This window comes from Danio aesculapii, chromosome 6 (genome assembly GCF_903798145.1).
Source record: "Danio aesculapii chromosome 6, fDanAes4.1, whole genome shotgun sequence".
Taxonomy (NCBI): Eukaryota; Metazoa; Chordata; class Actinopteri; order Cypriniformes; family Danionidae; genus Danio; species Danio aesculapii.
In genome coordinates, this window is record NC_079440.1 from 18,638,309 (window position 1) to 18,656,907 (window position 18,599).

General features: G+C 34.6%; 1 protein-coding gene across 1 annotated transcript in view; it reads left to right on the plus strand.

Moving 5' to 3' along the window:
- Window positions 1-18,599, plus strand: part of iqca1 (IQ motif containing with AAA domain 1) — a 115,190-nt gene that overhangs the window by 91,066 nt on the left and 5,525 nt on the right. Inside the window, exons 15-17 of the mRNA XM_056459711.1 lie at window positions 11,372-11,571; window positions 16,098-16,184; window positions 16,998-17,175. Coding sequence (XP_056315686.1) covers window positions 11,372-11,571; window positions 16,098-16,184; window positions 16,998-17,175 — 465 coding nt within the window. The remainder of the gene's footprint in view (window positions 1-11,371; window positions 11,572-16,097; window positions 16,185-16,997; window positions 17,176-18,599) is intronic.

Below are 18,599 nucleotides of genomic sequence, written 5' to 3' on the forward strand. Positions count from 1 at the left end.
GTATCCAGTTTTCTTCTAAATGTCGTCTTTTGTGTTCAAGAAAAAGAGACAGGTTTGGAACAAGTGAATGATGAGAGAATTTGAAGTTTTGGGCGAACTCTTTAAGTCTTTTGAATACAGTATGGCCCAATCCCAATTCTACCCCCTAGCCCTTCCCCTTACCCCTACCCATCGTTTTGCGCGTGCCCGTGAAGGGGTAGTGGTGTTCCAATTCTCTTTAGCTTGAAGGCGCAGGGCTAAGGGCAAGGAGTATACACCCCTTCAAACGAAGATTACTGTACAGCAGTCCCAAAACATTCTGACACTCAATGACACTGGAAAACCTGTCAGTAATGTCTAGTGGCTGAGAATAAGCTTTTTACAGTGTCTGCTATAATGTTAGTGTTGTTTTTGTTGTGTTTACATAGATGAATATGGCCACTGTAAATACACAGTATAGTTACGATCTTATTGCCACATTAGATCGTAATAACAATATATGCCTTCAGTGACTTCCTGAAGATAAATACCAAAAAATAACTTTAAATAAAAATAACTGGAATAACTACAGCTGTCACGATCGTCTGATCTCACATGAAGCATGAGATCGCAATGACATTTGATGACGTGAGCAGGTGCTGTAGTGCTGTCCCAATTCTTAGGGGTAAATTTTGAAGCTCTTCCCCTTAACCCCCTTGTAAGGGCCAAGGGGAAGGGGAAGGGGTAGGGGTGCAAAAATAGAATTGGAATTGGGCCTATGTCAAGCCGCTGTGATCAACCCATTTTAATAGTGAATATTAAACTACTGAAAGTTTTAAAAGTAACTTCTAAGTAAAGTAATTTTTTACAGTAATTAATAATGGAATGGAATCAACTTTCCACTAGTAGTCAGTAATTGGTAATCTATTACTTTTTTTAAGTAACTTACCCAACACTGCTAGTGAGTAAATTAAAATTTTTTGGGTAAACTATATATTTATGGACATGATGGTGGCGCAGTGGGTAGCACAATCGCCTCACAGCTGGGTCAGTTGGCATTTCTGTGTGGAATTTGCATGTTCTACCCGTGTTCGCGTGGGTTTCCTCAGGGTGCTTTGGTTTCCCCCACAAGTCCAAAGACATGCACTATAAGTGACTTGGGTAAGCTAAATGTCCGTAGTGTATGTGTGTGAATGAGCGTGTATGGGTGTTTCCCAGTGCTGGGTTGCAGCTGGAAGGGCATCCACTGTGCAAAACATATGCTGGATAAGTTAGCGGTTCATTCCACTATGGCGGCCCCTGATTAAAAAAGGGACTAAGCTGAAAAGAAAATGAATGAATGAACTATATATTTCACAGAAGATTAAAATATTTTTTTTTAGCATAATGTAAAAGTAATTAAAAATAAAAACATTTTTTTACTAATGTGTTTGAGACTTCTTTCTGTGAACTGATGTGGCTTATCACAGAATAAGACGGATAATAAATGATTATATTGTGTTCTGTAAATTGATAAAGGTTATGTAAATACACATTATCTTTAGGAAAACAGCCAGGATGGCTTAAAGAACATTGAAAATTATACTGTTGTGCTGATTTTGGTTTACATTTATTCAGTTGATGTTTTTGTCCAAACGAGAGATTTCTTTAAGAAAATCAAAAGGTTTATTACCTCTATAAATCTCACTTTTGGAATTTGTTTTCTGTTGATATATACAGTGAAATATACAGGATTTTTCATCTTTTAGTATATGTAAGCATAGCAGCATAGAAAGTCCCAACATGAATACTGTTTTTATTTTGTTAGAATTACAGGATAGTTACACTTGGACATACACATCACAACAGAGAATAAAACAACAGATCTGTTGCTATTTCTTTGTCTTTGCAACTCTGAAAAGGAATAAAAAAACATGTTGAACTTTGATACAAATTCATGTTATGCTTAATATGTCATATCTGTATTTTACACAAGTGAATGGGCTTTCAATATATTTATTTCTTTACAACGCATGTCAAACTGATCATAAGGCATGCATGGAGTTGGCATTTAAATTTGCCATTTTAATAACAATTTTTGCTTCATCCTACAAACAGTTAATTATCCTTGAAGTAAAACTAGTTCAGTAAATATAAGATAGCATAGAAATCATTTGTATCTTAACACGAAAAGATGAACAGAACGAGAGGAAACACAATCATTACTCATCTTATTCACTTCTTGTTTTGCATGCTTCTTTTAAAAACCCACGTGTTTTTGATGATTGTTCCATCATTAAGAGTGACTAATACATTCCTGGCCTGAGGTACTTTAAGTTTCCAAATGTTCTCGCTGTAGTGATCAAATCATTTAGATCTACCCACTAGTTTCAATTTTGTTCCATTCTTTCTTGTTTTTTTTTTTGACCTACCCATCTCTTTAAATAAAATAACTCTTAATTAATAGGGTGCAAACTACAGTAAATTGGGTTTGAGCAGATTAAAGCTGGCAGAGGTTTTTAAAACTGTGTACTAGGCACTGTTTATTACAACTGTAAAAGTTTCTCACAGTGTTCCTCATTGTGCTTGTCTGTAAACCATGTTATACTTTATAAACACTGCAGATATTCTGAGGTCAAATGGACTTCCTTCATAACACAATGGCCCTTTTAACAAGAACTGTTGGGAGAGATTAGGAAGTGCAATTCAGTTTTGAATAATCTTGTTTAAAATGCGGTGGAAAGGAAGTGTACATGCAGATACACATTCATTCATGCTTTAATATACACTTAGTGTGTGCGCCATTTTGCATACTAACAATGTACAACCAAACCACTATACATGTTTTATTAATGGTGATTTTGATAATGTAGCAGTGGGTGGACTACTTTTCATTAATTGATTAATATTTTCAACTCTCCAATAATCTAATAAAACAGTATTTACGTACTATATATTGTTAGGAGCAAGCAAAATTTGTTACCATAATATATGCTTTCAACATTTTTTCTGCATAATAGTCAGGATTATTCTGGACTCTGTGTTCTCTGTTTGTTTTGGTCATGTGATTTATTTCTTTCCTTATTCAGGCTTTTTTCTAGATTTTCCCTAGTACCTGTTTGGAATTTCATGATTTAGTTATCAGCAGGTATTATAAATCAATACTGTTACTAACAGTTACTTTTTTCAATTACAAGTGATCAAACTAATTACAGTTTCCCCCATTACAATGCCATTAACATTATTGACAATAATAAGCGACATTATATATTTGATAGACTGTATAGTTTGCTGTAATTGAGCTCACCGAAGTAGTTTTCATCTGAACAGACTATTATCTATAGAACCTGCTCTGGTGTGTTTGTTGTGGGGGAGTAGGGCACATAACCAGTGATGATTCGGTGGTGGGACAACCCAGCCTGATCTCTTAAGGAAACAACTATTTTACGTTTTGTCAGTTTAGTGTTCGTGCGAGTTCAGTCACACGAAACATAGCAAATTGTACTAAATTCTACAAATGAGATTGTACAAATTCATACGAATTAGCCACTAAATCAAAAAGGTTCAAATTGCCTTGAGATTGTGTTGGACAACCACATAATTTATGATAATTTTCTAAGAAAGCGCAGGCGATAACAGTAGTTCTGCTTTCAAAGAAGGATACTACATCAAAGGAACTAAAACTAGTTTAATAGTGTTCTGTCACATGAAAAATAGGCTAATCGACAGCAGCAAAACTATTTAATCATGTCATAGCCACCACAATTTCATGGCAATTTGTAACTTTTTGATTTAGTGGCGAATTCATATGAATTCTAACGATCTCATTGGTACAGTTCAGTATGATTTTCTGATCCCCAATGATGGTAGGGTTTAAGGGCTGGGTTGGGTGCCACATCTTCTTTTTAAAATCATAGATTTTTAATGTATGAATTAGCCACTAAACTGACAAAACATAAAATAGTTACGTTTCCTCGTGAGATCAGGCTGTCATAGTATATTCCGATGGTCAATTTTACAAATAATATTTCCTTATCAGCTTGCCATTGGTGAAGGCAGGATCCAGCCAGAGAGTATGGAAGTGACAGTGCTTTACCAGTTATACCAAGATTAAAAAGTGAATAAACATTAGACGGCTTGTTGAAAGAAACACACTAAATATATATCACATCTTATGTAAAAGTGTCTTATGTCGCTGTGTTTCAAAAAATATGATGTTAATTGAATAAAATAAAGCTTGAAATTATACTGTTTAAACATAAAAAAACAATCTATCCATTCACCTATTTTATTACATTTCTTTAGAAGCATAATTTATCTAATTTATAGCAGTTGCAAAGAACTACAAATCTGCCACTGATATGAACTACAAATCCCAGCATGCACCTTACATACACACACCAGTTTCAGTTCTTTCTCTGATTTCACACACAAGCTCATCATTGATTACATTGACTATATATACACTGCTCTCATTTTCACTCGCATTGCTGAGTCTTGTTTACCTGTAACATTACTAAGCGTTAGCCGAGCCTAGTGATTCTTGCCTTGTTTCTTGTTTATCCTGATTGCTGCCTGCACTGATCTCTGCCTGTGACTACGATTACGCTTTTGGATTACCCTAATAATTTCATTTGTTCCTGTTTAACCATTGCCATATAAACTGTGTTTGGACCCTCAGCTTGGTTGTGCCTTGACTCCTATGTTACAGCTGTAGTGTGCAATAAATATTAAAATTTCTAAAACATTTATTACTGTTTTATTGTTCCACTATAAAATGTTATTGTTTAAAATAGAATATAAATTTGATATGTCTTTGAACTTTCCCACAACAACATTAATATATAATATAGAACAGTGCTTTATAGTTTAATTTAGTAAATTTAGTGTCTATCTCATAATAAACACTTTCCTTATAATGTGTTACTTTCATAATGATGTAATTTGGCTACCAACTCACTTCCTATTTGTGAGAAGTAAATATAACAAATTACTTTTATTTTAAGTAATGTGCCTAACACTGCTTATCAGTGTTTGTTATTTAAGCCCCAGTGCTTCCACCATTCATGGTCTAGTATTCATTGTTTTTGGGTTCCTGTTCCCCTGAGCCTAGGATGCGTGTATTTTCTATTCGTCAGCAAACGAGTGTGACTTTATCTCCATTGGTTTCTCCTTTTAATTTGCCAGCAATAATAACATATGACGGAACTAACATGACCAAAAGAACACACAGTCCAGAACAATCCTGACAATGATTTTGATGTTGGAAAAGAACTGCAGTAACAAATCACCAATTAAGTAAGCCCACCCTAAAGGGACTTATCTTCTACACCAGCACACAATGTTTGTGAACTCCCTCAATGTCTTGATTGTTGCCCAGATTTTTATCCATGAATGTAATCATCACTTTTGGAATTTAAATAAGTCCACACATACCGCCCTGCAAAAGCTCATTTTCAGGGAGGTGACCCCACACACCCCTGTTCTAATTTAATACAACATTTTGGAATACATATTAGGATTATTTACCATAAACACATACAATTTGTAAAAAAATAGTATGAACTGCTGTTTATTGCCAAAATAATCTTTACATAAATATAAAAATTACATAATTTGAATGTTTTTTTTAATCCCCTAAAATTCCCTAATAAATTCTCATGGAAAGAGATCACAGAGTTCATGTAACCTATCAAACCGAATGCTTAATATATCACTAAAACCAGCAAACAAACAATGTCAAGGGTAATAGACAAAAGTAATGCAATAAACAGACGAGGGTCAGGACAGGCTACAAACAATCATAAGCAGTCCAAAATTACACTACTCTATAAAAAATGTGTTAATTATCAATTTCGTATTTTATGCTTCAAGTGTTTTTGAATTATCTTGATATCTGTTCTGTTGACTTTGATGTTGGAAATTCAACTCTGCAGTTTAATAAAATGACTTTCATTGACATTTTAGTAGTTTGAAACAATATATTATACAAATGGCATTTATTGAAATTTAGTTGACATAGTAGAAGAAGTTGCGCTACCATTTTCCCCATCATAATTTACAACTCCATTACAGACAATATTTCAAACGATTAAAAATGGCACTTTTAATGAATTTCAACATCATAAAAGTTTTAGGAAAGATCATACAATAATGCACTTGAAAAGAATAAATTAATGTGTGAAGGGACAATGTGAATCACAAAATACTAGGGACGGCTGACGTGAAAACTGACTTTGACACAGTGTCGAGATCTCAAAGCTCAAGTTTTTCGAAAAACTGCACCGAAGCATTATTCGAAACAGCCAGGTCATGTGACTAAAGTGATTCGAAACACCAGTTCAAGTGACTAAAGCAATTTAAAGCGACCGCCATTTCAGAAGCGTTTCGAGATCTGAGCACAGAGCAACTGTGCTACAAATTTTCCAAATTCAAATCTTGACTTATAAAAGTACTCTGAAATTATTACTTGATGTATTTTAATAATGTAATTTTTTATGACTAAAACAACACGTTTATTCACAAAGTGTTCATTCAAATGTTAGGCCAATGTTTAAACAAAACATGTTACAAGAACAGAGCATTTAAAAAACTAATATCTATAGGTGCATCCCCCAGGATTCAAACCCATTATCTCAGCATACTATAGTCTGGAACTCACCGCTTCACTAAACTCTACAACATGGGGTATAGTTCCTCAATTTGCGTAACTGTTTCTTTGCCGAAGCTATTGCAGAGCAATAGATAAAAAATGGCCACTAGGCCACACTGTAGACACGGGTTTATAAATGTTTCTAAGCCTTGATACATTTGCTTTGACTGTTTCAGTGTTTCATGAAGCCTCATTCTGCCCACCACTACAAAATACAGAAAACTGCTAAATTACAGATTTAAAAAAAAAAAAAATGAATCAAGAAAGCAAGCTCAGAAATGTTTGCTAACGCAAATACAAGACTTGGCACTGTGAGTGTGTGACTTAAATAGTTTAGGTAACAAGGAACAGGTGAAACTATAATCAGAGCAAAGGGTTGTGGGAAATGGAGTCCAGGTGTGAAGCACTAGTGCAGGATGGAGTGCTCTCTAGTGGAGCTTGTGGGCACTCCAGCTGTTGATCAGATAGTAACCAACATTGTGTTCATTTTAACAATTCATTTTACATTATTAAATTTGTGTCTGCATTCAGAAAACCACATCAAGATTTAAACTGTTTAAACTGACAAGGCATTGTCCTCTACAAAAAAATTTACATTTTAAACTTATTTGTTTTCTGATTTGAAAATGGTTGTGCGTAATATTCCACAAAACAGCATGCAGATATGTCTTTCACAAAAAGTAATTCGCCATGCCAGCATTTTTAATGTTTTTAGCATACTCTGTTTTTAGAGGTTTTTTTCTTATAATGTATATTATTTAGGATGTGCTGTAGGTCAGCTAGGATGTAGAACACAGAGCTGTAGATTCTATATCTTCATGTTTATATTGCCCCCTGCTGCTTATAGTCCTTAAAGGGCATGGGTTCTAGATTAGTTATGATTTACAATGTTGTAGCTGTTAATATGAGGGGGGAAATATACCTACACATACAAGTTAGAAAAAAAATAGAAAAAACAAAAAAATAAGAATTCAAACACATGGATTTTCTTCTTTTGAATTTGGAACAATGGCACTGATTTTTCTATGATACAATGACTGAACTGTGAATTTCAAGATTCAAAGGATAAGCACAGTGAAAGTATGTTAAGAATTTCCTATACATCCTGTACACTGTATTAAAACCATCGTACAATTTGCTCTGATGTTAGCTATGACTTTGTGTGATAAACAAAAATAAATGTGTTATCATTAATTTACCTTCCAATGATCATTAAAAGACTCAAAATCTGATCCATTACAATTTGTGAACTAATCATTGTCTGCATCTGAAACTTCATACTACACTACCTTACGTATATGCTTATATAATTCTGCATACTTCTAAAGATATATGGTAGAAAACAGTATATGAAAAGATGGTATGTTCATGTTCCCAGTATAAAAAATAGGCAAAAAGTACCCTGAATACGCTCTACAGTATACTTCTGATGAGATTCTAAAATCTGCATATGATGGTCAGGGACATGACCATGTGATGAGAAGTGACACAGCTGATGCTCACATCGCAAGATAGCAACAATATGACATATGTGATTACATTCCTATTACACGCAAGCAAAATGTAAAGCATACTTCATTATATAAGTACCGAGTCAGGTAGAATAACTATAATTTATATAATAATTAAAACAGCAGCTGTTTGTGCCAAGATTTTCAGTGAATAATGATTTAAATAGAAAAATGAGAATGGAACCTCCACCGTCCACCTTATTTGTCAGTATACTTATTTCTATACGTATGACATTGCAAATCTAAAAACAATTTGCCTTTTTTTTTTTTTTAATACAGTATATCACATGACTGCTGAACAAATAACCTTTCAATTGATGTGTGCTTTTTAGGGTATGACAATGGCAGAGATACAGGCTTTTTAAAAATTTAAATACTGAGAAAATTACTTTGCCTTCCAAAATAAGCTGTACAATCTAATCAAAACTGTTTGATATACATTCACCCACCACTTTATTAGGTACACCTGTCCAACTGCACATTTCTAATCAGTCAATTACATGGCAGCAACTCAATGCATTTAGGCATGTAGACATGGTCAAGACGATCTGCTGCAGTTGAAACAGAGCTTCAGAATGGGGAAGAAAGGTGATTTAAGTGACTTTGAAGATGGCATGGTTGTTGGTGCCAGACAGGCTGATTTGAGTATTTCAGTAACTGATCTACTGGGATTTTCATGCATAACCATCTCTAGGGTTTACAGAGAATGGTACGAAAAAGAGAAAATATCCAGTAGAATGGCTAGACTGGTTTTAGCTGATAGAAAGGCAACAGTAACTTAAATAACCACTCGTAACAACTGAGGTATGCAGAAGAGCATCTCTGAACACACAACGCATCCAACCTTAAGGCAGATGGGCTACTGCAGCAGAAGACCACACCGGGTGCCACTCCTGTCAGCTAAGAACAGGAAACTGAGGCTACAATTCACACAGGCTTGCCGAAATTGGACAACAGAAGATTGGAGAAATGTTGCCTGGTCTGATGAGTCTCGATTTCCGCTGCGACATTCAGATGGGAGGTCAGAATTTGGCATCAACAACATTAAAGCATGGATCCATCCTGCCTTTTATCAATGGTTTAGGCTGCTGGTGGTGGTGGTGTAATTGTGTGGGGGATATGTTCTTTTCTCACTTTGGGCCCATTAGTATCAACTGAGCATTGTGTTAATACCACAGCCTGAGTATTGTTGCTGACCATGTCCATGACTTTATGACCACAGTGTACTCATTTTCTGATGGCTACTTCCAGCACGATAATACACCAGGTCATAAAGCGTGGATCATCTTAGACTGGTTTCTCGAACATGACAATGAGTTCACTGTACTCAAATGGCCTCCACAGTCACCAGGTCTTAATCCAATACAGCACCTTTAGGATGTGTTGGAATGGGAGATTCACATCATGGATATGCAGCCGACAAATCTGCAGGAATATTTTCAGTAACTTGTTGAAATTTATGCAACGAAAGATTAAGGCAGTTCTGAAGGCAAAAGGCAGGCCAACCCTTTACTAGTAAGGCGTACCTAATAAAGGGGCCAGTGAGTGTATTTACAGAAGGAAGTTTACGAAATATCTTGATGAAGCATTATTTTTACTTAATACTCCAACTATTTTTGGCAGAAACAAAAGAATATATAATTTTTCCAAAAATTTGCCTGTGCAGCAGATTAATGTAGCCCAGGGTCACTTCTTTTTGCATAAATGGAACCATTGCAGATTCATTGTGGACATTTTTGTTTTGAAAGTCCTGAGTGTAACAATAGTTGGTACCTAGAATAAAATAAATAAATTAAAGCAAATCATGGGATTAAAAATACAAATGCGGGTTGGTAGTGCTGTCGCCTCACAGCAAGAAGGTCGCTGGTTCAAGCCTCGGCTGGGTCAGTTGGCATTTCTGTGTGTAGTTTGCATGTTCTCCCTGCGTTCGCTTGGATTTCCTCCGGCTGGGTGCTCTGTTTTCCCCCACAGTCCAAAGACATGCGGTACAGGTGAATTGGGTAGGCTAAATTGTCCGTAGTGTATGTGAGTAAATGCAAGAGTGTATGGATGTTTCCCAGAGATGGGGTGCAGCTGGAAGGGCATCCGCTGCATAAAACATGTGCTGGATAAGTTGGCGGTTCATTCAGCTGTGGCGACCCAAGATTAATAAAAGGACTAAGCTGAAAAGAAAATGAATGAATGAATGAAATACAAACGCATAAAGGTGTGCATACTAGTTAGTAATATCAAGGAGCAAAAGTTCCTAATGTTTTATACAGCTAGAAATAACTGGAAGTTTATTAGATGTGTTAAATTCACAAATGGCCTTGTATGCTAATATGTAAAAAATAAGGTGGGTACTTTTATAGCACTTTGGAGACTCATTGAGAACAGAGACGTGATATTGTGTAGCACCTGTTATGTGCAAGCCTTCCGTCTTGGTGGATGTGTTTGTTTGTTCAAATGTGTGTGTGTGTGGTCGGATGTTTGTGTGTGCACTGGTAGCTGTATGTTAGTGTATGCTTCTGTTTGTGCCTGTGTGGTCTCACATTAATACCAGCCAGCCAAATCTGGAGACCTTTTACCATGCCATTCATGAGAAGGATCTTGCACCACCTGTGTCTTTGCCCCAGAGAGCCGTTTAACTATTGTTCTTCTATTACCGAGCACCGGCAGTGAAAGCAATCAACCTTTGCTCACATCTGACTTCCTAATCAAATGAGTATAGAGTTTACAGGGAAGTTCCTCCCTGTCTTTAGATATAAGTGAATGATTAGGTGGACAGCATTGGAGTTTAAACAGCTGGAGTCAATGGGGATTTTCCTTCTTTGTTACAACAATATTTTATTAAAACGCATTATCTGGCAATACTCTTGAGATGACTCTTAAACGGTTACTCTTATTCCACTAATGTAAGCAGATGGTTATCTGATATACTGCAGCATAATGTCTGGATGATTAATGAAGATAAGTGTAGGACAACAAAAGGAGGTCAAGATCAACAATGAAAACACAGAATATAGAAGATTTTAAAGGAATTATGAAGATTTTAGAAAGCATTGTTATTAGGGACTGATAAGCGAACTACTATGTAGAAGTATGTCATGTCAGAAAAGGTGGAACTTAAGTGCACACATACTGTATGTTATCATCACACATAAACTCTTGAAACAAATTTAGCCTTGACTTGAATTTGATTGAAAAGAAATCACATCAGTCGTTTCTCTGACTTCACATGAAGTGTATCAGAGTCTTTAGATTGAACACTCAATGCTGTTCATCTCCATAGGTTCGCAGTGTGTCCATGAAAGAGGGCCCCTGATCCGAGCCCTGCTGCTCACCGGGCCGCAAGGTGTTGGAAAGAAGATGCTAGTCCATGCCCTGTGCACAGAGACTGGGGCAAACCTATTCGACCTCTCCCCTTTAACGCTGGCTGGCAAATATCCAGGCAAAAGCGGACTGCAATTACTGCTGCACATGGTCTTCAAGGTGAGTGGAAACCATCTCAAAATATCTTCTCAGAATATTGCCCTGATTCTTCAAATAAGAGCGGGTGCAGCCATCGGAATATTTTGGCTCGACACTTCCGGTCTCAGTCACTTCCATTGATTTTTAGACATTAAAGGGCACCTATGATGAAAATAAACTTTTGTAAGCTGTTTGGACAGAAATGTGTGTATGTATAATGTGTCCACAGTCATATTGGAGCGATAGAAACACAACAAGTCTCTTTTTTTTAAATTTCCTGATGTTAAAATAGGACCTAAATACCAGTTATTTTGAGGCCCACCGCAACGTGACGTAGTAGTGTGGTTTTCCCCACCCACCGAATTGATTGACAGGTGCCATGTTTCTATAATACCATGTATACACATGTCCACAGAACATTTTTGCAAAGAAACTGGGATTAAAATATCTGTTCAAACTCTCTGTGATTTTTATAAGTTTTATAAGTTTAAAGAATTTTAAAACAGAGCAAGTTTGTTAAAGACAGTAAAATTGTTATGTAATTCTTTTTTTTTTTTTTTTGATTAGGTTCATCTTAGGTCAGAGAATAAAATATACATAGTATTGATACATATAGATATACGAACTGATACAATTCACCAAACAAGAAATAATCAGGAAAATATAATTATACACTAAATAAGTATAAAAGTAAAAGGTAAAATACCACAACTATACACAAGATTATACACACATAAGATGACAAATAAATAAGAATATTAAAAACAAACAAAAGAATAAAAAAATAAAACTAAGAAAAGAAAGAAAAAAAAGCAATTAAGATATAGGTGTCTTCTTTTAAAAAGTTAGAAAAGGGCTCCAGACTTTCTGGAACTGTTGTGGCTTTTGTTTTCTTGCGAACCAATTTTTTTCCATTCGAAGGGCTTTCAATTCATATGAATAAGTTGTCTAGCCAGTAAAGTTACAAAGGCTACACTATCGGCCTGTAATGAATTTAATTCAACATTTTCATGCTAGGTTTCCATTATGTAATTCTTAACCACTATAATTACCAGACAGAATAAGGTTAATAAAAGCCAAGAAACTAAAATGCTAAAATTACATGATAAGCCTTTTTAGTTCCAAATGTCAATATATATATATATATATATATATATATATATATATATATATATATATATATATATATATATATATATATATATATACACATATACACATATACACACACACACATACTCACCAGCCACTTTATCAGGTACACCTGTCCAACTGCTCGTTAATGCAAATGTCTAATCAGCCAATTTTAATGCATTTAGGCATATACACATGGTCAAGACGAGCATCAGAATGGGGAAGAAAGGTGTGTTAAGTGACTTTGAACGTGACATGATTGTTGGTGCCAGACGGGCTGGTCTGAGTATTTCAGAAGCTGGGATTTTCACATGCAACCATCTCTATAGTTTACAGAGAAAATATCCAGTGAGCAGCAGTTCTGTGGGTGCAAATTCCTTGTGGATGCCAGAGGTCAGAGGAGAATGGCCAGACTGGTTCGAGCTGATAGAACGGCAACAGTAACTTAAATAACCACTCGTAACAACCGAGGTATGCAGAAGAGCATCTCAATGCATACAGCTGCAGATAACCACACCGGGCCACTCCTGTTAGCTAAGAACAGGAAACTGAGACTACAATTCACACAGGCTCACAATAATTGGACATTAGAAGAATGGAAAAAGAAAAGAGGCTGGGATTAAACAAGTTGATTAGACATTGGTCCATATTTTAAATTTCTGTTTAGAGAGGTCATGTTTTAATCCTCGATTGGTCTCACGCAGTCAAGCGAAGCGATTTCGCATCAGATTTCACCAAGCTTGAACTTTCCAACACAGCGATCTGCGAAAATTGACACACGAGCTTGCATTTCCGGTCTGACGCATACGCGTGCGTATGAATGGAAGTCTATGAGGGAGAAAATTGCAGTGTGACCTCAGCTTTAGCAGCATGAGTAAGAAAAGCATTCTTTGCAGTGTAATTGCTTCATATATATTCCCTTTGGTCAGAAATCCTGAGATGAAACATCAGGTTTTACGTGATCTTTTTTTGTTTATCAGAAATATTCTGGCATTCCTTCCAAACGTAAACACTAAAGTAAATGGAAATACTTTCATCCTACAGTCAATGTGGTAACAGCCGAGTACTTCTAAAAAGAAGTTGTTTACTTGCTGTTTAACATTTCTAGAAGTGTTTAGTAGTGTACATAAATAAACTCGTGTGTTTAACCTCACCAGAATGTATCCCCGATTCACCTTTAGAAATGCATTACATTACAGAGCAGACTTTAGTACAGGTCTGTGACATTAGTGATGGTATTTTTATTGCGTCCTATAGGAGAGAAGAATGCAAAGCTTGTATGTTTTACGTGAACTGTTTCTGAGAGCATCTGGCACAGCAGATAAACAGGGCAGGATGAGGCAGGGGGGATTCTGAGATTCTGCGCTCAGCATTGTTAAATGGTGGTCTTTCAGCACCTCTCCTAATGCATGCTGGGAACAAAACCAGGTGCCAACAAGACTTCCTGCTTGATTGCCATTTCAAGATGAATCATTTTTCCCTCTCCATTGCGACATTCTCTGCTACAAACACTGCAGATCTCTTTTATTCACATGTATTAAAGGAAACTAGTTAGTGGGTACTGTTTCCTCTAATCTGTGTGCAGCCACATACCTCTGATGTTGCTCTAGTAGAGGCCAAAACAAATCTGATTAAAACAAATCACCAAATACAGAAGGTTAACTCAAATATGGTATGTGTGGGAAAAGATCTAGTGCTTGAATTACAGTTATATATTATCAAAGTCAATCCCCATATCATTGATTTTCATTATGGAACTAAATCGAAGAAATTTTCAATGGGAATTTGCACTGCTGATTAATTTGCTATGGAATGAATCACAGAACAGAAGCCTAAAGAGCTCAAATTTGTATCAATACTGAAAGAAGTTTTAAAAAAAATGCTTGCTTTCTAAACACACCAAAGCCCACAGAGGAAATATTCAATTTCTCTTGGGAAAGTGAAAATTATGCAAAAGCATAATATTATAGGTGCTTTCCCACTGTATTTTTCAACATGATCTCATGACAATTCATAACTTTTTGATTTAGTAGCTAATTCATATAAATTCGTACAATCTCATTCGCACAATTTATTATGATTTGCTTATCACCCAATGACGGTTGCGTATAAGGGTGAGGTTGGGTGCCACGCCTTCTTTTTAAAATTGTACATTTTCGATCCATTGTTTGAACCACATTAGTTATAAAAGGCTAAACGAGGTACAGTAACTACATCTTTAGGAGAAAAACCCATAATTTTTTTGTGCAAATTATTGTTTTATATGCACTAGCATTTTATAAAATCCAATATTGATTTTGGTAAAAACATGCACTTGTTTTCCATATTAATTGAAATACACATAAACAGCACATATAGGACCTATATATGTTTCCTTTAATTCCATATAAACTCACTTAGCTAACACGTATTCTAATCTCATATATAAATCATTAATGGTTTTACATTTAAATGGATTTACAGTAGGCTATTGTAAAGAATAAAAAAAAACCTACTTAATAATAATAATTATTATTATGGAGGATATTGTTTATATATATATATATATATATATATATATATATATATATATATATATATATATATATATATATATATATATATATATATATATATATATATATTATTATTATTATTATTATTATTATTATTATTTAAGTCTACTTTTACAATTTGACATTCAAACCACTACAGAAACGTTCTAACCAAAAGGCTATATAGAATATAGTAATAGTATGCTACTACAGATTAAAACCATTAACGTATGCTATTTATATATATATAAAAACTACTCATTTAAAACGAGCTGAAATAACACAATTCTGGTGAAACTTAATTGTTTTATGTTCAATCTACTTTAATTGATCACGTTACCTTAGGGTTGTGACAACACACTGAAAAAAATTATGTCTACAAAATTCTTGCACACAATATATACTTGTTGAATTTAAAGAAAAAATTAAATTTAGCACTGTTCAAATTAAATTTGTTTGCTTAAATTCAGTCCAAATAAATTATTTACAACCACTTAACTTTAAAAAAAGTGTAAATCCAAGGAATCATCTTCGAATGATTTTTTCAGTGCATGAATGAATTCTGTGGAACCTTTTTACAGTTTACATTATTAAACAATGTTTTATATAAAACCCTACTTCTACCAATGACAGTTTTCATTTTTGTTTCTGCTATCAATCAAAAACTTTGCGTGTGCCTGTCTGTGTTGTTCAGCTAAAACACATTAATCATTTATGATCATGATGCACTTGTTTCACTGTGTGTAATAGTGTGCGTTGATTCCAGCCAGTGTTGTTTGTTCTCTGGCCGATAAGTGATTGTTTACAAATGAGATGCTGATTGTTTGTGTTGTTGTACCGTTTGGCCTGCGTTGGAGGAACATTGTCATGTTTTGGCAGGTGGCTCGCCAGCTGCAGCCCTCAGTCATTTGGATTGGTGACGCTGAGAAAACATTCTACAAGAAAGTTCCAAAGCTGGAGAAAGAGGTTTGTCTACCAGCAGGGAAGGAACTTGTCAGCTTACACTCAGTCATTAGAACACTTACTAAACAAACACAAACTTTTGAACCCGTCCATATATAAAACTAATGCTAGGCCATAAGCTGTGATATTCTTCTTTATTTGTTTAGCTCTTTATTCACAATCATTTAAAGCTGCTGTAAGAGGTGGACTGTGCTGCCCTCTTGTGGTTAAAGATGAAAATACACTGTGCTAATCTAACAATGCAGCACTGTAAAAATCACTCAATTCCTTAGTAGTCCTAACACAAATCGATTCAGTTAACTTAATTGTTTTTACAAATTTAAGTGGATTGAACTTAAAACAATTAAGTTGTACCAAAAAACTCAAGAATTGTGTTGATTCAGCTTATTTTAAATAAGTAGTTTTAACTAGAAGCAAACATGACTTTTTTTGAATGAATGATTACAGTTTTTTATAGACCAACCTGTAAGTTTGCATTATCTTCATGACCTTAAAAAGACTCTTTTTGGGGAGGGGGGCTTTTTCCATTAGATTTTTGCAGATAATCAACCACCTACAGTATTCACTTATCAGGGGGTTTAATAGTGTATTTTACGTTGTATAATAATATGTAAAAATATATTAGCATTCTGTTAACCACATTTCAGGTATTCAAATGAAAATTTGATTTATTTATTTATTAATTATTTATTTTTATACAATCTAACCTTTTGTTCTATAATTCTTTTACAATCTTATAATTTTCTTCTTTTTTGCCTGCAGAAGTGCTATATTCTTCCACTCTTCAGTTCTGCTTTTGTTATTTCTATGTTCTAGACGGAACCCAAAAGACTAAAGAAAACCCTGCCGAAGATCTTGAAATCTATCAAAGCAGAGGACCGTTTGTTAGTTGTGGGGACGTCACACAGACCTTTTGATGCAGATATTAAACCTTTCTGTAAAGTTTACAAGAAGATCATTTTGATCCCTAGACCAGATTATGCTTCAAGATTTAGTAAGTAAATGTGTGTGTGCATGCGTGTGTGTTTTAATTAGCTTAATACAAAGACTGCTTTCATGTTAGATATATTTTTATATTTGTTGATAATTTGGTCAAAGTCAAAAAGGTTTTTAATTATTTAAAACAACATTTAGTGTGTTATATTTATAGCATGTTTTATATTTATAAGCACAGGTCATAAAAAAGGCTGTTGTTTAATCTTTACATTAATATATTTGTTATGCTGAAACATAATCAAACATTATTGCATCTTTTTTCACCAAATTATTTAACAAACAATTATTTATTTAACTAGAATCAAGGCAGTCATAGACCATTTTTATTTTTGCAGTGTACTAAATTTGTTTAAATAAAGCCTACGTAAATTAAGTGCCTTAAATTCTTTTTAAATGTTTACATATTTTAGTCTTTTAGCACATTTTTTGGTAATACTTTTATATAGGTATATCAGTATAGTGACCAGTTCTCACTAGTTGCTTATTAGCATGTTTATTATTAAAGAGATAGAGTTCACCCAAAAGTGAAAACGTCCGCACTATTTACTCGCACTCAAGTAGTTCTAAACATCTATGAATTTCTTTCTTTTGCTGAACCCAAAACAAGATATAATGACGAATTTTGGAGGGGAAATCAGCCATTGACATCCATAATAGGAATAAAAAATTGGCTGTTTTTCTTCAAATATTTTTCAGTATATCTTCCTTTGTGTCAAAAAGCTTTAAGAGGCGACACTCAATAGAACGTTCCGTTGCAACAGCAGCGCCCAGAAACAGCCCCGCGATTCTGCCATTTTGGAGTTAATGTGATCGGCCGTCCATTGGATCTTATTGCTGTTGCGATGGCAAGCAGCTGTTTTGCGCATTAAAGCCGAGATACAACCTGAAAGACAACAGTACAACACTCACTATCACAATCATCAGAGCTTTTATTTTATAGACTTAATGTTTAACTATATTTATTTTCTTATTTTATGTTAAATTTCGCAGTTTTCGCACTGGCATAATATTAATGAATACTATCATGTTAAATTAAATTAACATGACTTTCAAAAAGGGATGTTGACAATAGACTGACAGTACACTTTTTGTTGCAGTATTATTTTATAATAGTAACTATAGTATTTTTTCTAGTGTTGTCTGTTAAAGAAAGACAAAAATAAAGCTTTTATGCAAAAGGCCACTTTGTACAAAATAATTGAATTCGGACACATAAATTCATCATATACACACACACACACACACACACACACACACACACACACACCTATGTTATTACATATTATATTTAAAATATGTATCCTGATCTGAGTCCAGTTAAACAAATTGGGAATTCTGAAGAGACATCAAGTTTTTTGAGAAACTCTAATAGAGGGGTCATTTTTTAAAAAGAATGGAAAATATAGATACTGCAAAATGAAG